Below are 25,411 nucleotides of genomic sequence, written 5' to 3'. Positions count from 1 at the left end.
ATTGGAGTTTTGACAAACTGGCCTTCTGGCCTTCGGCTGCGAGGTATTTTAACAAGGAAATGGTATCAGCTCCACACTGTTCTGCTGTGGGTGTGCAAATCATGAGGTCATCAAACTACTGGATGAGAGCAGTGCCTTTAGAAACTTGGAGAGAGGCCAACCTTGTACACAATGCCTGGTTGTACACAGTAGCCTTGACACAAACGTGTGAATGTGTAAGGTTTACCATTATATTCAAATGTGAACAAAATTGACTGTCTTTGTGTACAGGAACACTGAAAAATGCATTTTAGAGATCTGTGACAGTAAAAAAAATTTTGCAGAGGCTGGAACTTGGGAAATAATCAGATAAAGAGTTGGGACGAGCGTGCATGCACAGCTGCATTTACAGCTCGTAAATCCTGGACAAATCTCCACTCGTCAGGAGGTTTTGTCTCTGATCTTTTTGACAGGAAACACTGGAGTGCGTACCGGGGAATCATTACACGGAATAATGACCCCTTGTTTAAGCAGAGAGGTAAACACTGGCCGAATGCCATCAACAGCTTCACGTTTCAATGGGTACTGGGGTTGATTTGGACGGAACGTGGACTTAGGAGTGATAACCACAGGCTCCGCAGAGCGAATTAACCCTACATCATATTTGTGAGCTGCCCAGAGTGAGTATGGCACATCTGAAAGCGCGGCAGGAAGCTCAGAGATATAAGAATTACCTCATCATCCTCAACCAACAGCAATGTGCGCAGAACGGCTACGTTCGTGCACATTTTCATCTTATACACGTCACGTGACATAGAGTACATGACATATTCTGTGTGTGTAGGTGCCCAATCAGTGACTGACTCCCAATCTTTAACGATTGGACCCAAATCCCTCTATCTATCAGTGGGGCCCCTGGCTAGTGAAATGTGTGGACCGCCCCTGGGATTTGACACAGTTTGTGTCGTGTGGGTGTGAGTGCAACAGGAACCAGCGCTGCGCAGCAAACTCCAATACATAGTTTTAAGCATGAGCTCATCATTCACACATTCTAACAGAAAAACTCTCATCATAGCATTTACACGGATCATCAACAACGTTAGCAGTACAATGCAAATGAGAAGCCTCCAGGTGGAAAAACACGTTGATCAGTCAAACGCAACAACGCCTGAGAATCAGGATATGTCAGCAGCCATTGATACACATTCACCAGTTCTTTATCATCAAATGCCAGTTTATAACCATCATAGGAGATGGCTGTCGGACTTTAAGACCCTCATTTGTGGAAAAATTAGGTCTAAGCCGAACCGGAGAATCAGATCTCTGCCCAGTAAATTTATTGGGCAGACAGATGATAAAAGGAAACTGTTTTTGACTGATGTGGCAAATGGATGACTATCATCACCGTTATCTTTACTCTGAAGTGATACAAAAACTTCTCCTTTACAGTTACCCCAGCCGCTCCTATTGAGTGAATAAATCTACCACTAAATTTGCAATCAGGCAAATCTGCCCTTTTTACCACAGAATGTGTAGCCCCAGAATCAACCAAAAAATGGAACATCAACTCCCATGATAGCTAAAGTTAGTGTGGGACATTTCTTAAATGCTGTTTCACTGTCATATTTCAAATATGTACCCTCTTTAACCACAGACATGTCTTCTACATTTTCCAATTACTCAATAGCATGATGTGTGTATGTGTCACTTCCCTGGTTAGATGCTGCTGGCTGAATTTCCGTCTCGCTCGATCGGGCCCCTTCCTCCCCATCTGGTGTAGGTCAGTCTGATTGTGAATGATGGCCCCGTCCTTGCTGTCCCCTTCTGCCTCCACTGCCAGTGTTCTGTGAGCAGTTCCATAATCCAATGCTCAACACTGCCACACTTGAAACATCTTTCGTCAAATGAAGGTCTTGCTTCTCCTCTTCTGCCTCGGAAAACCTCTTCTGCCTCTCCCTCGGTATTGTGAGCGGCCAGCATTCTGCGTAGCTTGCGCTGTGTCTGTTGAGAAAGGCATTACGAGGTGTGTGTCCCAAACACCTGCTTGGGCATCGGGTTTGTTTATCCCGCTGTTGTCCCCATCTACTTGGGGCTGATGGGGGTGGCGAGCTTGGAGTTGACGGACTGCATGGCTGGGGCTTGTAGTGGCGGTGGACGTGGTTGAGGTGGGCCAGCCGGATTGCCAGGGTTGTACCCCGGGGGAGGGAAAGGATACCCAGTCGAGGATAGGTCATTCAGGCCTGCAATGGAAGGACACAGAGATGTCTGGGGTTTACATGGTTTTGGAAATAATTTATTTTCCTTCTTTTCTTTACATTCATCTTCAACCTTAATATTTTCTTTAATGCCCAAGGCCAACTGCCTTCTTTCACGGCATTCTGCTTAATCCTCCCAGTATTATAAACACTTTCTGTGAGTGTCCAGTTTTCTATAAGTATTTTACTTTAACTTTATTTGTTACCCTTCATTCCATCTTCATGTTCTTGTAATTTATTCTTTAGGTTCTTGATTTTTAATTTACTCAAAAAACCTCCCTTTGGAAATCCGAACATTTCCGTCCAGATATTTAATTTAGACAGACTATTTTCACCATTTCTGCTCGCATGACATCCACAGTCGGACCCTCAGGAGGGTGTACAAGCCCCCTACCTGCTTTGCTCCCAAAACAAAGTCTTTAAGTGTTACCAAAACACCTGCTTTGCTCCCAAAACAAAGTCTTTAAGTGTTACCAAAACACCCCGTGTTACCAAAACACTATTTTTTCATCCGTCGATGATGTGATATTTGTTTCACAGTACAAATCACACAAAGACTGATCGTAAACCCAGGCTACGATGGATATCCCAAATATCCTACTTTCGAGCAGTCCCTCTCATAAATGTCATGGAGTTTAATTATGTTTAACTTTAAACAATTTAGACACTGTACATCTCACCGAGTATTGAAAGCCTTTTGAGTTCGTTGGATCTCGTGAAGTCAATCGGTTCCACCCCCGGCGCTGGTCCTCTCGTCCCGTACGGTTTCTGTCGAGGTAGAGGAGAATCCGAGGATCCTGGAGCGACCACCAGCGTCCGTAGGTGTTCCCAATCGAACTTGCAGAGATCCTGCCGACAACGCCAATTGTTATGGAAATTTGAGACCCAACACTGTGGAGAGTACAAGTCAGAGTGATCAAAACAAATAAATGGTGAATCAGACAGAGTTGTCTTTCTGGTTATTTATTTGAAGCTTCAAATACATAAGATACAATACATTTAGACACAGGTCTCACAGAGTATAGAATAGTCTGCGCGAGTGTGCGCAGATATAAAAAATAGCAAAGCTTATATACAAGAAAGAGTGGGAAGTTCAGAAATCTGTCTTCACACGGTATTAGACACCTGGCCTTGAGCTGTAGATAGTATAACGGTTCTCAGAATAGGGAAGTTCTCGTGAGACTTTGTGTGAAGACTTTGTGTGAAGAGGAGTAGTCTCAACATCAGCCAAATCAGCTCTGTGGCCTTGAAGCGCTTGGGAATAAAACCCACAGTAGAGTAGATAGAAGATCTCAGGAAATGAGAAGCATTTGGTTTAAACATATAAGGATATAATACAAATTTCCACTACAAAAGTTATCAATGATTGAGAGTCAGACCTAAACATTTCAGATGTGTGTATCTCACACTGCACTGCAACTTTAATTCATCTACCTTTGCTTTTAAATGAGTGTTTTTAAATGTCATTTCATAATATGTTTCTTAATGCTATTAATGTCTTTCATTTTTGTAAAGCACTTTCAATTGCATTGTGTTGAAATGTGCTGTATAAATAAACTTGCCTTGCCTAGGGTTAGCGATTGAGAAATTCTGGATTTGGCCCTGACCTGTCCATCACTGCTTGCACTAGGTGGACTCACAGTTTGAAGCAATAGTTAATATGGTAGACTGTTTCCTTCTGGATATGTTTGGCTTTTGAATTTGTGACACATTTAATCTAGCTTGCCCGAAATACATTTATTCTTAGTTTTGCAAGTCTATTCCATAGACATTTGCCGCCTTTAGTAAAAGAATATATAATAAATTCTCTCTGGTGACAAACTTTCAAAGATAGAAGTCGGTTTAGTCAATGTCAGACATTTTAGGGGGATAAAAAAAACAACATGTTTTTGAATAGACCCCAATTGTTTACCCCTTCTCATCTTCTGCATTGGTCCATACTGAAAAAAGGACAACCAAAAATAGAGCGGACACGGTGACATAGACGAAAAAGAAAATGATGTCCAATTTTTTAGCCACTCTGGTCCAGTAGTCGGGCTTGCTGCCTTCCTTCCTGCTGAGGAGCAGAGCGGGTCCTTTCACCGCCTCACTCAGCTCATCTGGGTGCTTCTCCAAGGAATTGGACTCCTCCATCAGTTGGCTTCTTTTGTCCTGCAGAGGTTTTTTAGTGGAGTGATCATGGACCATAACAACCATAACAAATTACCAGCTGTTCAATTTGATATACCAATTGTCAAAGAATATTTCTGTCTTTACTTCTAGATATTTAACCTTTCTGCCTGTTGACGTTTACGACCAACCCTGAGTCTGTTATCTCCCGTAAGGAATGTGCTAATGCAGTCATATGGTGTTATTCTCTCTTTATGACCGGTCAACTCTCGGTCACAGAGCCTAAGAGTCAGGCAAGTGATTGAGTATTTCCAGATGTTGGGGGATATCTCCAGTGTTCCCAGTGTTTACGCACCATCCCCCAATATGTGGATTAACTCTCTGTAAACTAGTTAAAAGGTGTATCGAGAGAGAGGCTCGTCAGATTTTACATGGCAATCCACCAGTGCAGTCAGAATCTCTGGCTGCTGTGACTTGTGATGTGAATTTCTCCGGCCGATACTTGTAAATAAACATCAGTGTTTGACATCAAAGCTCCAACTCTCCTCGTGTCTCTCTGAGTCCTGACTCTCCATTGCTGCAGAAGTTTCCCTTACACCAATTGTTGTCAATTGTGGTGAGAATAATTAGTTGGTACTGTAAACAATTTTTATACCAAACTGTTTGTTTTAAGAGTAACCCAATTCTCACCTCTTTGGCCACAGACAGCAGTTCAGATGGCGGTTCATCAGACACATTACATACACAAGCACAGTGAGTCCATTTCTTCACATCTGAAAGGAAATTGTTGACACAGGACAGCAGCATGTTCAAAATAATGTATTATTAATTGTGGATGTTTCTTTGTGTATTCCAAACATATGAGTAAATACAATATAACGATAGTTAAAACCCACAGGTTTAAAGAATGTGTTCAGTCTCACCTCCATCATAGTTGCACTGTTTGTCTCCACAGTCCTCACTCAGGCTGCGGTTTTTATCTGCCTTTCTTTCTTTAGATGCAGAGTCTTTCTCAATCAGATACATCACCACAATCGTCTCCAGAAGGCTGACTATCATCAAACCAAATATCCCAATGCAGTACACCGCTGAAGAGAAAAGGCAACATCATTAAAGTGGACGAAAGGCAAGCCATTGTTGTTCCTGCTTGAATTAAATGAAAGTCCAATAAAATAATGACTCTGAGCTGCTTTACCTATAAGCGGTATTTTGTCTGAAGAGCTAGGCAGAATGTCGTTGAGAATAAGCTGCATCACAGTGACAGCGAGCAGCAAAGTGACCTCGAAGCTGAGCTTCTCTCCCCCGCTGTCAGAGATCACGAAGGAGGCCAAGTCCAGACCGAATAAGAGCAGGACCGGTACCAGGAAGTTGACAATATAGAGGAGAGACCGCCTCTTCATGGTGATCTGTGATCCAAGATGGAAAAACAGTGAATGTGTTTGTTATGTGTTTGTGCCCTGATCAGGCACTCCTAGTGTGATGTGTCATGTCTAGCTGTAGTTTCCTGTTATGGTTTTGTAGTCCTTATCGTTTCCCCTCCAGGTGTACCCATTTGTAATTAACCCAGGTGTGTCTTGTCTCGTCATTACCTCATGTATAAGTATTCTGCCTTCCCCTTTGTCTGGTGCTGATCCTGTCTGTGCAGTATGTGTTCTTGTCTGTCATTACTTTATATTTCCTTTGTTCAACCATGGTGGTAATTATTAATTAAATTCTTTTTTTGATTACTTCGGCTACCGTCTCCTTTATTATGTTGCCTTGACTCGACATTGAGCCTGCTAACAGTCAATGGTAACGTAATAGTGTTCACTAATGCTGCAATGATCAAAAACAATATTTACTATAGGTTTAAGTTATTTTGCATGAAATATGAAAGATATTGCTCCACTGAAAGATGAAGTTTCCTGTTTATATAATTTAAATATATTTTTTATTTTGTCACAGTTGTTAAGGATGATTAAGTGGCCACCATCAAAATGTGCGATTACAATGTATCCAATGAACAACAATGTCAATGGGTTTGCTCTTTTTATTCTGCTGTTTAGAATGCAAGCTAAATAAAACCAGCAAGTGGAGTTGCAGACATTTTCATGCACATTTTTGCAGAAATAAATATAAGTAAAATGTACAACACACTTACAGTATAAATTACAACGTTTTGGTTTTGATGAAAACGTGGGACAGATTTGTCCTCGACTGTCATGCTGATGAACAGCCACTCAGACTCGTTCCTCATCATTTTGCGAGTCCATTCTGTTACCAGTGTATTGTTTTCAAAGAATTCAAACTTCAACTCCTCCTCTAAGATGAAAGTGAAAATACAAGTTTGACATGTCTTATCAGATCAACACAGGATAAATGCATGTGCTGGTGTGTGCTCATGTGAAAATTAGCCTTTAAAGAGATAATTACCACAAACATACATATTTGAGATAAATGTCTAGAATCTTCTGAAAGCTCACCTGGGTAAATGATAGACTTGAGAGACAAGGTGCAGCTCTGAGTATCAAAAGGAAATTTGTAAACTTGCATCCTGCACGAGCTGACCACCATAAGCTCCCTTACATATTGAACGAAACCGTTCGAGTGAATGGTGATAAAGGGATTTGGAACATCCTTGTCCTTCTCTATCCTGTATGACAACAAACATACATTTGTACAAATTATAGCAAACACTTTATGCTTCAAACTGATTTTCACATTGTGTAATACTTTAATACAATGAAACATTTATCTAAATTATTATACTATTGTTTAAGTCTGTATTTTCCTAAAATGTACCCTCATTACTTAAAATATAGAAATACTATCCACACAGTATAACAATATCACACATTTCTATATCTTAAATATGATTAACCCGGCTCAAGTCAGTTAAGGGGTATCTGCTTCATTGTTCAAGGTTCAAGGTTATTTATTTGTCATTACGAACATAGCTACAGAGTAGTTATGTCGATGAAAATCTTAGGTCACAGGCTTCTCCAACAGTGCAACACAATAATACAGAAAAACAGAAAAATATAGTGCAAGTAAATATTAAAAAGTAAATACAAAAAGAATAATAGTTTCAAAAAGTGAAATAGTGAAATAAGAGTCTATGGAAGCTATTGGAATGATATATTAGAGAAATAGATACATAATTACTAAGTAGCAGATGAATGTTATGGATGTTGTTTCAACAGTTCAGGTGTTTAACGGTCTTATTTTCTGTGGGATGAAACTGTCTCTGAATCTGGTGGTTTTAGTCTGGATGCTGCGGTAACGCCTGCCAGACGGCAGCAGACTGAACAGTTTGTGGCTGGGGTGATGGGGTCTTTTATAATCCAGAGGGATTTCTTCCAGAGCCGCTGGGAGTAAAGGTCTTCATGGATAATAATAATAATAATAATAATAAATGATATTTATATAGCGCCTTTCAAGGGACCCAAGGTCGCTGTACATGGTGGACAAACAAAACAAACAGACAATCAACGGGCAAACCAAAGAAATAAATAAAGGAAGCCGGGGGACCAGAAAAGGGCTAGGGCCCGAAGGCCAGGGTGAACAGGTGTGTTTTTAGTGACAATTTGAAGATGTCCAGGGAGGCAGCATTACGGATCTCGGCAGGAAGTGCATTCCAGAGGGTGGAGGCCGCAACACTAAATGCCCTGTCACCAACAGTACGGAGGCGACCGCAGACTCCGAGAAGGGGTGTAGGGATGGAGGAGGTCCGATAAGTACTGGGGGGGCGAGGGTATGGAGTAGTGTTAATTTCGTCAGCTATTTTTTTATTTAGTTTTAGTCTTAGTCCTGTGTTACATTTCCTTTTTAGTTTTAGTCATATTTAGTCACCTTCATCCTGTTTTTATTTAGTCAAGTTTTAGTCGACTAAAAGTCTGAGCATTTTAGTCTTATTTTAGTCAAAGCAAACTAATTATTTTAGTCTACTTTTTGTCAATGAAAACTGTTGAGTCTTTTTTAGTCATCAGATTATATAGAACATTTCAGTCAAACTAGTCTAGCCAAAACCAATAATTTGTCATTTTAGTCAAACGTATTTCACAATAAGATTATATCTTGTCCTTATTTAATGAAAAACACAGATTGAATGATTAAGAAGCTTTGCAGAGAGTATCTTCTCAGGTTTGTGGTGTTTTTGTGTTATGGCCACATTGCTTCCCTTCTGATAAAACAATGCATTCGCTTTTTTTCTCCGCCTCATTGTACCGAAAATGGGCCCAAATATCACATCGTTTCTTTCTCCCAAGCAGTGGTGGCTTTAGACTTTTTCGTTGTCTGTCATTTGGACGGACAGGATCATAATATTTCCGTCATAATCCATTATTATCCGTCGAGTGCACAATTTATCAATCACTCGCGCTGATGGGGGGTATTCGGTTAACGCGAGTGCGACCACTGCTCCCAAGCCCTGTTGTTGCCATTTTATTTTCTGTTAAATAAGGTTAGTTAGACCATGAGTTAGACCCGAGTCTTCTTGACAGTTCATAGTGTGCCGCTGCCCGGTGTAATTCACATCTACCGCCGCGCGCAGCACGGACACACACAGCTGCTGCCCTGCCGCAGCACCGGAAATGAAACTGCTTGGAGAAAAACTGACTATCAGAGATGTAACGTTATCTTTGATAATATTTTGTCTCCTCATTTTTCGTCAACGAAAGTAAAGAGAGATTTTGGCATAGTTTTTATTTAGTAAACTACATTTTCGTCTCGTCACTTTTCGTCAACGATATTGCATGATGATTTCGTTGCAGTTATTAGGCTTGTTTGAGACGCGTTGCGGCTCGCCTCGAAAGTAGACGAGAATAGCCGATCGCAGCCGGGGGAGGTCTCAAAAAGCTTGCCTGAAGTCGGACAGCTCGGAGTCGGCTTCGTCTTCTTCTTCTTCTTCTCTCGGTTTTTTGGCGGATTGCAAACAGCTTGAAGGTGCATACAGCCACCTCCGGAGTCGGCTTGACTCGGTTTGCATTTATAAAGAATGCACACATGTGTTTAATCGTTAATGTCAGATATGTACTAAGTAAATACATTTGTTCCTGCTCAAGATTAGATTCAACTTTATTGTTATTGCACATATTACAGGTACTGAGACAACGAAATGCAGTTTAGCGTCTAACCAGGTGCAACAAGCAGTAAAGTGAAAAGTAATGTACACAATCTACAGAATAAAATATAGAATTAATTGAATGATGAATAAACAGTGAGGGGTATGAATACACTAGATATACACAGCAGCCTGAGAGCAGTATGAACAGTGTGTATGAATATGCTAAGATATATAAAGTATGAAAACGGTAAGCAGTGCAAGTATAGTATAAAATATATGGATATTAATTTAATGATGATAAATATTGTGGAACAATGATGAAAAATGTGAATGGAAGTGGCGACGTAAAACTGACACAAAACAACAACAAACTTTTGCCCAGCCAATTGGAGAGTTTCATTAGCAGCACGTGGAAAAAACCACCAATGAGTGCTCAGCTCGAGATACCAGCGAGTCGTTTCCCATCAAGCATTTCGCTTCCGCAGCCCGTGGAGAGGAACTGCGCCGCCTCGCCGCGCCTCGCTCTCAAGGCTGCGGGCGTCTTTGTCCCGCGAGATTTCAACGTCTCATGTGGGCGAGCCTCCAGAGCAAGTTGGACAAAATGACTAACCATCATGCAACGCACGAGCAAGACGTTGATCGAAATTGCGCAGGTCTGCGCAGGTCTCGCTTGTCTCAAACAAGCCTAGTGTTTACTGCCGTCGGTGCCGTCTCGTCATCGTCTCGTTTTCGTCATGGAAAAAAAGGTCGTTGACGAACATATTTCGTCATAGTTTTAGTCAACGAAATTAACACTAGTATGGAGGGACTTGTACGTGAGGATGAGTGTTTTGTATTGAATCCGGGACTTGACCGGCAGCCAATGTAGGTGGATGAGGGTGGGGGTGATATGGTGCCATGGCTTGGGTGAGAAGCCTGGCGGCAGAGTTCTGGACATATTGGAGCCTATCCAGGGTTTTGCTGGGAACCCCGGACAGGACTCCATTGCAATAGTCCAGACGGGATGTAATGAAGGCGTGTACCAGGGTTTCTGCCACAGAGTCAGAGAGAGAAGGCCGGATTCTGGCAATGTTTTTTAGGTGGTAGAAGGCGGATTTGGTGACAGCTTTGACATGCGCCTGGAAAGAGAGGGTGGTGTCCAGGATGACTCCCAGGTTGCGGACTTCAGTGGACGGGGAGATAGAGCAGCCGTCAATGGAGAGAAGCAGGTCTCCAACCTTCTGGAGCTGCGTCTTGGGAGCCACAATCATGAGCTCTGTTTTATTGCTGTTGATTTTGAGCAGGTTTGATGACATCCAGTTTTTTATGTCCTGTAGGCAGTTGACAAGGGATTGAGGGGGGAGCTGAGTGGACGGTTTGGTGGAGAGATAGAGCTGTGTGTCATCAGCATAAGAGTGAAAGCTGAGACCATGTTGGCGGATGATTTGACCAAGTGGGAGCATGTAGATATTGAATAGGAGGGGTCCAAGCACAGAGCCTTGAGGTACACCTTGGTTGACTTGGGCGGGAGGGGAGCTGCAGTCACTGATGGTGAAAACGTTTTTCCTGTTAGACAGGTAGGACACGAACCAGGCAAGAGCTGTGTCACTGAGGCCAAGGTAGTCAGACAGGTGGCTGAGGAGGATGGAATGGGATATGGTATCGAAGGCTGCTGAGAGGTCCAGGAGGATGAGAATGCTGATGAGGCCAGAATCAGATGCGATGAGGAGGTCGTTTGTGATTTTGATGAGGGCAGTCTCAGTATTGTGATATGGTCTGAAGCCAGACTGGAGGGGTTCGTAGAGCTCATGCAGTGACATGTGGTGTTGCAGTTGTGCGGCAACTGCTCTTTCCAGGATCTTGCTCACGAATGGGAGGTTTGAGATCGGCCGGTGGTTGTTGAGGTCCTCCGGGTCCATGGATGGCAGCTCCTTCCTGGTGATGTTCTGTGCAGTTATATCACTCACAGGCTCCGCCACCGCATGCTCACGTGTGAGCGCACGCTCCATCATAATGCTATTTTCATCACTATGGAAAACAGCATTAACCGGAGCTTTTACAGGCGTAGTGTGTTTTACTAAAGCCCCTGAACGCACCGCCACGCACTTTTTTGCTATAATGCAGCCCCTATCACCATGGTAAACAGCATTATTTGGAGTCTTATTTTCAGGCATAGAGTGTTTTCTAACAGAAAAACGTCGGCCATAATGTCCCTGTAACCGCACCGCACTATAACAGTGCTGCCTGCGGTTTATCACTCTCATCTGCGCACTCCCACTAGCCTTCTCTCTAACGGGAGCTATAGCTGGGCCGGCGAGTGGGGAATTTGTACAGTTATCAACATGTGCAAGTGTATTGTGGAAACAAAGGACACTCAGACTTGGATACAGATCAACACCATCTTTATTTTTAAAAGTCTTAACGGGGATCTGGGCATTAAACATGGAGGAGGTGGGATTCGCCCTCGTGTCCCCGGTAGAGGGAATCTTTCCCCCCACAGAGGCGCTACCTCCCCCCGCTAGTCAACTCCGGGAAGATGGAGCACCCCACCCGGGCGCTCTCTGATGCTGCGGAGCCCTCGGTCGGGCAGCCCTTCCCCGTGACTGAAGTGGAGGTCGACCCAAAGAGCCCCTCCGAAGATACGGGGGCTCCGAGGAAATCCTCTCGGTCCTTCTTGGACAGCGCGGTGAGTCCCAGCCACACGTGACGAGACGCCACTGTGGCTAGGGAAATCAGATTATTCATCTGACCCACAGCACGGTCCGAATAACCGCTCTCGTCCTGAGGCGAGACGGCGGGGGCGTCTGCCTGAGGTTTTATGACCAGGGAGACGCCCAACACGCCAAGATTATTGGCCGCAGCCGCCATCCGAGTACCGAGCTTGAACATCTTATCCAGATATTCCAGGGTGTCTCGGTCCCGGGGCAGCAGGGGCAGAGGGCGTTTACCCTCTGCCCAACCAGCCGCCCGCGGGAGCAGATGGGCCGCCAGGCTCTCATCGAGGGGGGGCACATCCGGACATGTCGTGTCCGAACGATCCACCACCTTAACGATCCACCACCTTAATGATATCGTTTTTAATGGTTGCTGCCATGTCGCCTCCACACACCGCCATACCTCTGGCAGCTGGGGCGAGACGAAGGTCGGCTGCACCGGATGCACCGGGCCATAAAGCCACGATCTCAGGCGGTTTACAGGCCTCGGTGGCAGCGGTGGGGGGAAACCTACACGCTCCGCCGCCAGAGTCATCACCGCCGGGAAATCCTTCCGCGCAGAGCTGAGAGTTGGACCTCCGGACAGCGAGGCGTCCTTGTCGTCACCCATCGGAACCGGGACCGTCTGGCCCCAAGGCAGGGAGAACCAGAATGATGTCTCCTCGCTTCCCGAATCGCCCATGTCCACGACGTCGAGATCCAGCTCCTCCGACTCCTCCTGTGGGGCAAACTTCTCCAGGAAGTGCTGCCCACGATGCTCCCTTGTGCGCCGCGGGATCACCTGGCAGGCTGAGCACGCCGGCGTCGAGTCCATACCGTCCATCGCGTGGTCGGGCCCCAAACACATGAAGCAGAAGGGGTGCGGATCAGCCCCCGCAATCAGATTCGGACATTTCGGGCAGGTCCTATGGTCCAGTACTGGCTCCATACTTTCTCTCTTTCACTTTCACTTCAGATACGTCTCAGTCTCTCGTGGAATCACTTCCGCTGCTGAAGAGAAAAGGATGATGGGCAGAAGGCGAGGCCTCCTTATATACGGTGTGATGCGCGCGCATTCAGGTAGGCCCGCCCTAGGCCGGCTATGTCTATAGAAGTCTCAGTGGGGGAATGCACGCAGGATAAGGTAGTAGAGTCCAGTAGAAGGCTCCGCCTGTGCTAATATAACAAGGGTTACAATACGTAACCCAACATTTTCACCACCCTCTGTAAAGCCTTACGATTGAGGGCGGTGCAGCCAGTCAAGATACTCTCTATGGTGCACCTGTAGAAGTTGCAGAGTATCCTGGAGTCCATGTTGAATCGCCTCAGCCTGCGGAGGAAGAAGAGCCGCTGTCGAGCTTTCTTGGTGATGGTGTGAAGAGTCCATGTCAGGTCCTCAGTGATGTGGACACAGAGGAACCTGAAGCAGCTGATTCTCTCCACCGTAGTCCCATTGGTGGCGATGGGGGCGTGTCCCTCTCCCTGCTGCTTCCTGTAATCCACAATCAGCTCCTTTGTTTAGCTGACGTTGAGATGGAGGTTGTTATCCTGGCACCAAGATGTCAGGTTTTCCACCTCCTCTCTGTACTCCGTCTCGTCGCCGTCTGTGATCTGGCCGATGACGGTCGTGTCGTCAGCAAACTTCACGATGGTGTTGGAGCTGTGTGTGGCCACGCAGTCGTGAGTGAACAGGGAGTAGAGCAGAGGGCTGAGCACGCAGCCTTGAGGGGCTCCGGTGTTGAGGATCAGGGTGGAGGATGTGATGTTTCCCACCCGTACAGCCTGGGGTCTGCCCGTCAGGAAGTTCAGGATCCAGTCACAGAGGGCGCTGTTGAGCCCGAGGTCTCTGAGCTTGATGACCAGCTTGGAGGGCACAATGGTATTGAAGGCTGAACTGTAATCAATGAACAGCATTCTCACATAAGTGTTCCTCTGGCCCAGGTGAGAGAGGGCAGTGTGGATGGTGTGGGCTATGGCGTCGTCTGTGGACCTGTTTGCTCTGTAGGCAAACTGCAGGGGGTCCAGAGAGTCAGGGATGGAGGAGGTGATGAATGATTGACTAACCGCTCAAAGCACTTCATTATGATGGAGGTGAGTGCTACTGGGCGGTAGTCATTGAGGCTGGTGATTTTTGTCTTTTTGGGGACAGGAACGATGGTGGAGTGTTTAAAACATGTGGGGACAACAGACTGCAGCAGCAGGGTCGGCGTCATTGGGGGTCATTCGCGGGCCATGCCCCCCCAAATGAGTCACTGTGCTCCCCTAACGCAGGTGCCACTTTGCCGTTTTTTTTGTTTGTAATCATATAAGTTAAAACGTTTCCACTAAAAGTTTGTTGTGTGAAATACATCAGAAATAAAGAATACAAATATGAAACACAGCCTGAGGTGTGCTCACTGCTGCTCTTTGATTGGTGTGTTGCTTGACCAATGACCCCCGACCTTTGTTTTGTTATCATTACGTGGCTGTGTGTTTAGATGAGAGCCCAGTGGCGATCTGTTCATCTGTTATACTGATTATACAGTAAAGCCATCGAAAATAATATGATATATACAGTACAGTACAAGTACATGGGTCTCTTCATTCAAGCTCGGCTCCCTGTGTGTGTGGCACGAGCGCATTTTGTCAGTGCGCGAGCGGTAACGTGGAATGTTGTTGTTAGCATCTGGTTAGCTAGCTATGCTAACGGAATAAAGAGCTGTTTCTACACCAAGGCGGAGGAGAGTCCTCTCCTGTCAGACTGAGAGGATCGTATAACCTCAGCTCAGTGAGGTAAGGACTCTCTCAATGTTTAGATAGTTAACTTTAGTGTAGGTTATCTCAGTGGGTCTCAAACGGTTTGGTCACCATTTATGTAAGCAAGTATTTTCGAGGAATAGGCTACCTTTATATGATCATGAGGTGCGCTAAATGAGCGGAACAGTCCGAAGAAATAACCTTCACATCTGTGCACCAGTTGTTATTAGTCATTACACACACACCGCCACCTTTACTTTTCCCCAAGTTAACAGTCCGGTCCTGACGAAAAATAGTGAATCCGTCAGGAACAATGGCGGAATCCGGGATAGCGGGGTTGAGCCAAGTCTCAGTGAGAATTAACACGTTACAGTTCTTAATGTCCAGTTGAAAAGCAATCCAACTTCTGAGTTAATCTAGTTTATTTTCAATGGATTGAACATTAGCCAGAAGAATACTCGGAATAGGGGGTCGGTTTTCTCGTTTCCTCAGTCTGACCAGCAACCCGGCGCGGGACCCTCTCTTGGTCTTCCTCCTGCGTCTCTCAGGTAGGACAGCAACAGGTAGGTTATTGTCCACGAAGTTTCGGATATGAAGAAGTTCCTCTCTGCTATATTGTATAGCAGAGTTGGTGCGGTCGGCTTGCATGTTGCGAACCATGTTAAAAGTAAAACGGCAAAAAGTAAATAAACACGCACAAAATACGAAAAAGGGCAAAGTTGGAGAGGATGCGGCCATCTTCACCGGCGCATTAGGGTGTTTATTGCATTCTAACCACAGCTGTTTTCCACGCAATACATTGGTGTAAAAATATAATTGTAAAAAAACAATATGTTTAAACCTTGTTGCATCATCTTTTTACATCCATATGATTTATTGTGCATGTCCTTCTTAATAATAACAGGCTCCATCACCATTTACTGTTGTGAGTGTGTGGATTTGTGAGTATGCACAACAATTCCAACTTACATCTCTTCAATCATGAGATCTGGCTTCCACAACAAATCAGCAGGAACAGTCATCTTATCAAGGCCACCAAAGTTTTGTGGTTTCCAATAAATATGCGGATCTTCCCATAGCTACACAGGAAAACAAGGAAGAAGGGAAGAAAATAAAGACCTTTAAGATGCAATCTACAGCAACTAATTTCAACCTACAGTATAATAAACAGTATAGGAAAATCACAAATTGGTTCTCAAAGCAAACTCACCATATAAATCCAAACGAAAGAAATGAAAGTCTGGTCAATCTCTTTCTGTAACCGAAGAAATAGTGTGAAAATGTTTACCACATTAAGGTAGCTGACCTTCTATATGTGAAACTGTCATAACACATTGTACTTTGAAATTAACATGCTGACTACCTTCAGCAAGTTGAAAAGAAGTAAAAGCTCCTTTGTAAACCCACTTTGTGATTTCGCTGCATTAACGGGATCACACTAAGCAAAGCCCCAACGATGTTTCTTCAAAAATTCAAGGTAGCTTTGGGGGAGAAACTGATTAAAGGTATTATTTTCGGGGTGACATAATCGTTGGGGACACTTTTTCGCACTATTCTGACTTGTATATGCTTCCTCCAATAGAGATAGTATTACGCTGTTTCCTAGAGGCACTATGTACAAGTACTGATCTGTTACAGATCGTACTATGAGGCTCCCGTCTCTTGACGCCTTTAAAAGGGCCCTCAAGTCCCACCTGTTTGCCAAGGCCTTCGGCCCCTCATTTATTTGTGGTTTCGTCTGACTGTTTTTTAAAATTGTTTTACTGTTTTTTCTGTAAAGCGATCTATGGTCCCCTGAATGGCGCTATATGAATTTAAGTTATTATTATTATTATTTAGGGGAAATGCTGATACAGCATTCCAACTATCCGTTCTTCGACGCACAAAATTCTTTATTATTCCGCCGGGTTATTTTGCACCTCTTCTTCTCCCACATTCCACATCGAAGAAACTCTGTTCAAACATCATTACGTTCAGCTCGGTCGGGTATCGATGGCTATTACTTTTATTCATAACTTTCATAATTCCAGAGATACATCCCATAATTCATCACATTTTTAACATGGAAGTCAATGGAGAAACTCTTCAGACTTGAACAATCTTCATGCAACTTCAACTGCTAACTGCTCCTTCATACTTTCACTCAGAAACCTCATTCCAACTTTAAAATATTACACATCTTTTTGACATTATTCCTGTAACACAACTTTTAAATCTGATTCATACTTTTAGAAATATTAAATTGTTCAGACCTTGTTAAAGCGGTTTTCTTCAGATTTTAGAGTGCGTGATGTCACAGCTAGAGTGGAGGACAGATTTGATTTTGCCTTCATATTTTCTTTTAAACCTGCCATAATTCCCAAACCCTACATTCCTGAGACATCATTTTTCATGAGAAACGTAGGAAAACAACAAAAAATTAAGCAAAATAATTAAACAAAATGCCTCTTGAGGGCATGAAGTGACAAAAACTTTCAACATGTCTCCATTAAAGCCCATTGTAAGTTCAGCGTCATCTTTCCCCACCACAGCAGCCGCTAGGGGTTTCACACCTATATTTACTAGTCGACAAGTTTTTCAAAATAGTAGTCGACTAGTCGACTAGTTGTTACGTCATAATAAAGACACACAAAGAGAGGTGTACAACTGTATTTTGTATTGCAATTCATACAGTTACGTTAAACATTGTAACAAAGCAGCATTTTAATTTGTGTTAAATGCTGTTACATGGCTGATTAAATTAAAAACAGTAACTGGACTCGCCAAATCTACTGCAAAAACTCTGTTAAGAACATAAATGCAACGTAAATTCACTGCGCATTGCGCAACACTTTACTCGCTATTACTGTCCTCCTCGATAACGATGTCCACCCTTCCAGGTTTTTTGTTTTGCGTTAAGGAAGAGAAAAGCATCAACATGTAATGCAATTATGCTAATGAGCTAAGTCCCGCCTCCCTTTGTTCGAGGTGTTATCACATGTAGGTGTGATATCACACGTAAGTGTAGTAGCTGTAGTAGCGCCTTTGATGTCTAATCTAATTAGCCTTTGATGTCTGTCCTTTGATGTGAGGGTTGAGGTGTTATAACATGCCGGTGTGATATTGCACCGGCATGTTATAAGCCTTTGATGTTAATCTATGTGTTGATTAAGGCAGTCTCTTTGAAGTTGTGTGTGACACTGTCTCGCACCCCGTCCCCTCGCACCCCCGTCCCCCTCCCGCCCCTTCTTGTCACCCCTTCCTGTCACACCCCCCATGTGAGGGGTGATGTGTTATAGCGTGTAGGTGCGATATGTCCCCATGTAGTACAGCTTTTGTTGTCTAATCTAATTAGCCTCTGATGTCTGTCCTTTGATGTAAGGGTTGAGGTGTTATAACATGCCGGTGTGATATCGCACCGGCATGTTATAACCCTTTGATGTCTTAATCAACACATAGATTATGTGTTGATTAAGACAGTCTCTTTGAAGTTGTGCGTGAGACTGTCTCGTACCCCGTCCCCTCACACCCCCTGCCTCTCCCCCCTTTCTCAAGGGGGCATTAAGATCTTTAACCTATTATTACCCTCTTCAAAGAGACTTCCTTGTAGTTAATAAAGTAATTAAAACATTAATTCACAAGCCATACAACTTAAGAGAACATCCAGTTCACAAGCCATACAATTTCAAAAAGAACATCCTTAGTTAACAACAACTTCATAGGGGCTTTTAAAGTTGTGTGAAGTAATTAAACATTAAAAATACAAGATCAGGGGGTCATTAAGATCTTTTAAATTATTATTACCCCTCTTCATAAAAGAGACTTCCTTATAGTTAATAAAGTAATTACACATTAGTTCACAAGCCATACAACTTAAAAAAAGAACATCTTTAGTTAACACAAATCATATTAAAAAAAACTAATCTAATATAGAGAGGACAATAAAAGTTTTAGGTGACTTAGTGAGTGAAAATTAATGGCTTTTTATTTAGTTTGAGCGTATTTCTTTTTAAAACTAACTCCACCCCCCTATCTTTCTGGCATAGGATAACAGCAAAATCAGGGGGTGACAGGAGGGGGGAGAGAAAGCGGGGGAGAAGAAGGGGTGTGAGGGGGGCGGGGGGAGACAGTCTCACACATCCAGACTCCATTTTTCATGAAGAGCCTCAGACGGAGGGTCTGAACCCGGCACAGATACTGCATCCGTTTCTTGACTGGCGCTCCCGACGGATGGCGGTAAGTTGTCACAGGCGTCTCTCTGATTAAACCCATATCGATGCGTCTCTTGGCCATTTTTCTTTTTTTGAAAGGTGACTTGATGAGTGGAAATGACTGGCTTTTTTTATCTAGTCTGCACAGATTTCTTTTTAAAACTAACTCCACCCCCACTATCTTCTGGCCTCATAGCCAAAGGAAGGGGGGTGTGACAGGAAGGGGGAGAGAAAGGGGGGAGAGGCAGGGGGTGTGAGGGGACCGGGTGCGAGACAGTCTCACGCACAACTTCAAAGAGACTGTCATAATCAACACATAATCTATGTGTTGATTAAGACATCAAAGGATTATAACATGACGGTGCAATATCACACCGGCATGTTATAACACCTCAACCCTTACATCAGGGATCACCAACTACATTTGTCCAACGGCCAAAATGTATCCAATAGACACTATCGCGGGCCAGCGATTTTTATATAGCCCATAATTTTGAAGTGGGGGGGGGGGGGGGGTGCTAGTGGAGCACGCTCAGGTACTGTGGACCGCATAAAGCTTAGCAGACTCTTCACGCTAACGAAGGATCACTTCTAGGCAGGGTTGGGAGGGTTACTTTGTAAATGTAATCAGTTACTGAATACATGCTCTGAAAGTAATCAGAATACAGTTACAGTTATGTGTCTTAAAAATGTATTCAGATTACTTTTAGAATACTTTTGGATTACTTTCTTTTTCCATAACAGATGGGTATGTTTTGATGAACAGGAGACACTTATTTTACTGTTTTCATGGCTTATCAAGAACTCAAACACAACATCTTGGTGTCATTCTGGACAGCTCTCTCATCTGCACCACACATAAAAAACATCACCCAGACTGCATTCTTTGTACTGTCTTAAAACCTTTCCTTAGAATATGTTATGAATTGTAAGGTGTCCTTGGGTGCTTTGAAAGGCGCCCCTAAATAGAATGAATTATCATTATTATGTATTATCTGAAACGATGTAATAACTTTTAAAACTTTTTCCAGTCACTTGCCCCAGGCATTCAGCAGCAGCAGGCCATTCACTTTGATTTGATCCCGTTATAAATGTCATCATCTCGACAATAAAGAAATGCTACATCAACGTTATCTTGCACATTTTATCGAACCATCTCCGTTTCTAACTTTCAATATAGTTTAAAAGAGATCTCTCTCTCTCATCTGCGTGCGGGGGCGGGGCCTCACAGACACTCTGCATCTCTCTCTCGCTCACAGACATGCTGCAGCGCTGTGCAGTGTGCACACAGTTCTGCCGGTAATGAATATTACATTTTGTGAGGACATTTTTCCACCAATAATTCCAATAAGTATTCCAAAATGTATTCACTTCAGGTTTACGAAAGTAACTGTAATCAGATTACTCGTTTTTCAAATGTAACGCCAGCTGAATACAGTTAGCACTTGATTTTTATATTCTGATTACGTAACGCCGTTACATGTATTCCGTTACAACCCAACCCTGCTTCTAGGCTACTGTCCCGCAGCTCCTGCCTCTCTGTTGGACTCTGTCGCAGCGAGGCTACTGCTGTGGTGCGGACCGCATTAACCAGACTCTTCACAACGAAGGATCAATTCTTGTTCAAGGCAGGGAAGGTTTCGCAGTATGCAGGCTACTGACCCGCAGCTGCTGCCTCTCTGTTGGACTCCGGTACTGCACCTTACTCACGAGACGTTGTAAAAAAAAAAAATGGGTGGGAGGCGAACGCAATAACCACTCCGCCAACGCCACAGTCACCCCCGTCGTGCGGGCCGGATTAGAATGTCTGGCGGTTTCGGATGTGGCCCGCGGGCCGCCAGTTGGTGATCACTGCCTTACATCAAAGGACAGACATCAAAGGCTAATTAGATTAGACAACAAAGGCTGTACTACAAGGGTGCATCAAAGGACAGACATCAGAGGCTAATTAGATTAAACAACAAAAGCTGTACTACATGGGGACATATCGTACCTACACGCTTTAACACATCACCCCTCACATGGGGGGTGTGACAGGAAGGGGTGACAGGAAGGGGCGGGAGGGGGACGGGGGTGCGAGGGGACTGGGTGCGAGACAGTGTCACACACAACTTCAAAGAGACAGCCTTAATCAACACATAGATTAACATCAAAGGCTTATAACATGCCGGTGGGATATCACACCGGCATAACACCTCAACCCTCACATCAAAGGACAGACATCAAAGGCGCTACTACAGGGGGGCATTTCACACCTACGTGTGATTACACCTCACCCCTCACATCAAATGATATCACACCTACGTGATATCACACCTACATGTGATAACACCTCAAACAAAGGGAGGCGGGACTTAGCTCATTAGCATAATTGGGGGGCGGGACCACCTGTCAGTTTTTATGCATACTAATGTGATTGAAACAGCATCATTATTACTACTAAGGAGGCTTGACCGTTGTCGGGTGACAGTGTTGCCTGCCAGGGAAAACATCTGTTCACTTGGGGTGCTGGTGGCTAGCCAGGTAGCTCCTGGAAAGCTTGGCTAAACGGGGGAAGCGGTTTGCGTTTTGTGCCCACCACTTCAGAGGGTTGTCCATTGTGGGGATATGGGGTGTCTGTCCCGTAGCTCATCCGCGCCACAGTTGACCCGTTTTTTCTTGTTGCTCTCGAAATGAGGTCAAAACAGCTGTTCAAAGGGGGGGGGGGGGAGCACGCTCGTGAACTTTTAGTGTCGGAGCTAAAACTGAAACTGTAGAGCGCATAATTGCGGCGCATTTGCACATAAGATGAGGACCCCTTAATGTCAGACGTGTTTTGCTGGAGCATTTTGCAGCACCTCAGCGCCAATGTCGGCATCCTCATCTCCCACGTTTGTCTCCATTTTGTTCACGACTAGTTGACTAGGGCCTACAGCGCCAACTAGTGGTAGAGGTAGTCGACTAGTCGATTAGTTGGTGAAACCCCTAGCAGCCGCACACCTTTAGTTAATCTGCCAAAAAGGCCACATTATTGACCCGAAAGTACACAAAAAGCACACTTCAGATGCTCAAGTTCCTTGACATGCTTCACGCTTTGAAATTTCACTGATATCTGTTACGGTTCTTCAACAACACCTTCACATGTAAGAGGTTTATCTCTCATTCAGAACAATGAAAATGCTCTCCTCTCACTGATTACTGCACATCACCATGGAAACCTTTGATCTCTGGACACGTCGTTAGCTCAAATATAAACACCTGTGTCACGATGATGTCATAACTCCAACTGCAGCAGACTTCAGATAATGGTAAATGGTCCTGCCCTCAACAGCTCTATGTCAATTATGGGGTGTCATCATATGCCGTTTCCATGGAAACGCATCCCTCGCCATAAAACACGATGTCGCTGTAACTCCAATGGACACGGTCCGATCGTCCCCCAAACTTCGCTTGTATATCACCGGTCCATGCCTCAACAGCTTTGCGCCAAATCTGAGATCCAACCATAGGTTGTTGCCATGGAAACGCATCCTTCGCCATAAAACACGATGTCGCTGTAGCTCCAATGGACAAGGTCCGGTCATCCCACAATCTTCACCTGTACATCACCTCTCCATGCCTCAACAGCTCTACGTCAAATCTGACATCTCACCATATGCTGTTTCCATGGAAACACATCCCTCGCCATAAAACACGATGTTGTCGTAACAGCACCAGACTTCAGATAATGGTTAACGGTCCAGCCCTCAACAGCTCTACGTCAATTATGGGGTGTCATCATATGCCGAAACGCATCCCTCGTCATAAAAGACGATGTCGCTATAACTCCTATGAAAATGTTCAAAAAGTGCTCAAACTTCACATGTGTGCTTAACAGTCCAGCCGTGAAGACATCTATGGGACAGTTTTGAGATTTCTTCAAACGCCGTTGCCATGGCAACACAATGCTCACCATGAAACAGTTTTCTCATAACTTCAGTGAAAATGCTCCAAACGGCCCAAAACTTCACAGGTTTGGTAACGATGCAGCCATCAACGCATCTAAGCGTATTATGGGATGTCATCAAATGCCGTTGGCGTGGCGACAGATCATTCGCCATCAAGTTTGTTCAAAAGTTTGCAGTTCAAATATTCTGCTGCTTTTCCAAGCCTTTTTACTTTCTTTTCTTCTCTCATCACACATTCAAGCCCCCAGTGTTCATGTATCATTTCAATCTAAATTCTTCTTACACATTACATTTCAGCATAGTAATTTAGCGTCAGCTTTTCAGCATAAAGCATTCCCACTAGCAATTTCTTCAGGAATTGTATTCTCTAGTTATTATTATTATTATTATTATTATTATTATTATTATTATTATTATTATTATCAGTTAGGAAGAATTGCATGCTATATTGAAAGATATTGAGCTGTTTTTTTAGGCTTTTGTTGTTATTAAACTAACTTATCCTATATTTTGATTTGACTTTACTGATACCTATTGCTTTTTTGGCTTTCATGTGTATTACCATGTGTTTGTAAGGTTCAACTGTTTTATCTTTGTTTTTGTTGTTTTTGGATGCTTTCCACAGCAACAAATAATGATTCAAAGTAGCACTTACCACACCCAGAATTGACATTTGGACATGGACCCATGTTGGTTTCTTGTAGTCTCTGGCAGGCCGGACCAACTGTTCCTTGTTTTTGGTCAGGTGCAGGCAGTTTAAAACATCTTCATAGGGGAACTTACTTTCTATTGGGAGGACATCAAAACAATATCTTTACTTCTTTATAGGAAAAACTACAAGGAAATGAGACCTCAGTTTTTTATTCATAGCTCTCTCTCTCTCTCTCTCTCTCCTCCCATGTCCTTAACCAACTGATTATGGGTGTTCACTCATTCAGTTAAACCAACAAGATGTTGCCATGATCACCATCAGCCAGTCAGTAGTTGCTGTTGGTCAATTTAGCCTATTTACCGCACCCTACTTATGTTTAGTCAACATACCCGATGCCCACATTGAACTCATCAGAAGACCACTCCTCATCACACACAGAGCTTCAGCATCTTCCTCATCTCATCATCACCAGGGTTTAGACTTCACAGGTGGGTCAGTACTCTACCTACGGCTTCACCACCAACTTCAAATATCTGGGATCACGATGTTGTCTTATCAACATTAATCATCCTTCTTGTTGGCTAACACATGTGCCACTTAAAAATAAGTCTTGTCTTATCTGTTTTAATATCCAGTGGTTGTGGTCACTGAAAGGTCATCATTAGATGGGTGTCGGCAGGACAGCAGGGATTTGTGTCATCAGTCTTCTGATAACTTTAAATGTGAGCATTTTCCCAATTATTTTTTTACATTTAAATCAGGCTCTCCATTTGAGGTCCATCTGCTCCACATTTTCAAAATTCTTCAACGTCATGCGTCATGCGTTCAACAAACCAAGTTTAGTTTCTTTATATAGTTGTTCTGTTTGCTATTCACACCAGTGACATATCTATCAGTTTTATTACCAAAAACTGTGTTAAACTTATCCAGTGCTGACAACAGACAAGTGAATTCATTTTTAAAGAGTCATATTAATAAAGTAGAACTATAATAACACATAATTACTGTGTACTTACTCTTTCTGTCATGATCACATGGCCCTTGTTGTTCCAAGTTATTGATGGTTTTTTCACATGAAAGAAAAAAGTATACAGCTCTTAAAGTGATTCAACTGAAGCAGGTTAAAGTGTTGTGCATCTGTTAGCAAAAGCTAAGAACACAATTTTAAAATATTTTCATTCTCATCGTTTAACAACTTAAAACGTGAGATTTCAAACATATAAATAAATCGAAATTCACTCACACATTTTCTCACGGATATATAAAATCTATAAATAAGATAAATCCTCTATACATTTAATTACTTGACAAATGTTGAATGTGTACATATTTGCTTCAAAGCTTTTATTTGATTCAAGATCATCCTGAAGCTCTGGTAGCTCTGTGGTATTCCAGGAACTTCCACCTGACCGAAAATAGTATACAGCTCTACATTCAGTATTATTTCAATGCACACACACAAACTGCTTTCCCGCAAAACATTTTTAATTGCATCTGCAGATATTGTTTGGTTTAAATGATTTTGAGATCACCCTCAAAGAAGGTAAATGGGATTTGTGGAGCTCACTTCACTGTAAAATAATGGTTACGTCGGACATCATGCATTCTCAACAAATTAAGCTTAGTTTCTTTATATCATTTTTTTGTATATTGTTCACACCAGTAATCTGTCACTTAAATTAAACAAAAACTACTTTGAATGATATAGTGCAGTAAACAGACACGTGTATTACTTTTCAAGACTTCTATACGTATAATAAAAATAGAGCAACACATAATTACTGTAATTTATTGTGTTTTTACACACCGTTGTTATTGTCGTCCTTTGAGTTATTGTTGGTACTTCCA

The 25,411-nt window shown here is 43.4% G+C and overlaps 1 protein-coding gene across 2 annotated transcripts; it reads right to left on the bottom strand.

Annotated features, from left to right (window-relative positions):
- Positions 1–1,110: 1,110 nt before the first annotated feature.
- On the bottom strand, positions 1,111–25,411 carry LOC117556305 (5-hydroxytryptamine receptor 3A-like; the record flags this gene model as incomplete). 2 transcript variants are annotated; one of them, XM_034231609.1, is given in 12 exon segments in its annotated part: positions 1,111–3,083; positions 4,147–4,385; positions 5,034–5,116; positions 5,267–5,431; positions 5,539–5,749; positions 6,484–6,644; positions 6,806–6,975; positions 15,765–15,874; positions 16,006–16,050; positions 23,567–23,697; positions 24,580–24,603; positions 25,371–25,411. In XM_034231609.1, coding segments are annotated over 12 exon segments (1,594 nt in total), but the record flags the coding sequence as incomplete, so codon positions are not given.

The sequence above is a fragment of the Gymnodraco acuticeps genome, unplaced genomic scaffold (genome assembly GCF_902827175.1).
Source record: "Gymnodraco acuticeps unplaced genomic scaffold, fGymAcu1.1, whole genome shotgun sequence".
NCBI classification, from domain to species: domain Eukaryota; kingdom Metazoa; phylum Chordata; class Actinopteri; order Perciformes; family Bathydraconidae; genus Gymnodraco; species Gymnodraco acuticeps.
This window is presented reverse-complemented; position numbering and strand designations above follow the sequence as displayed.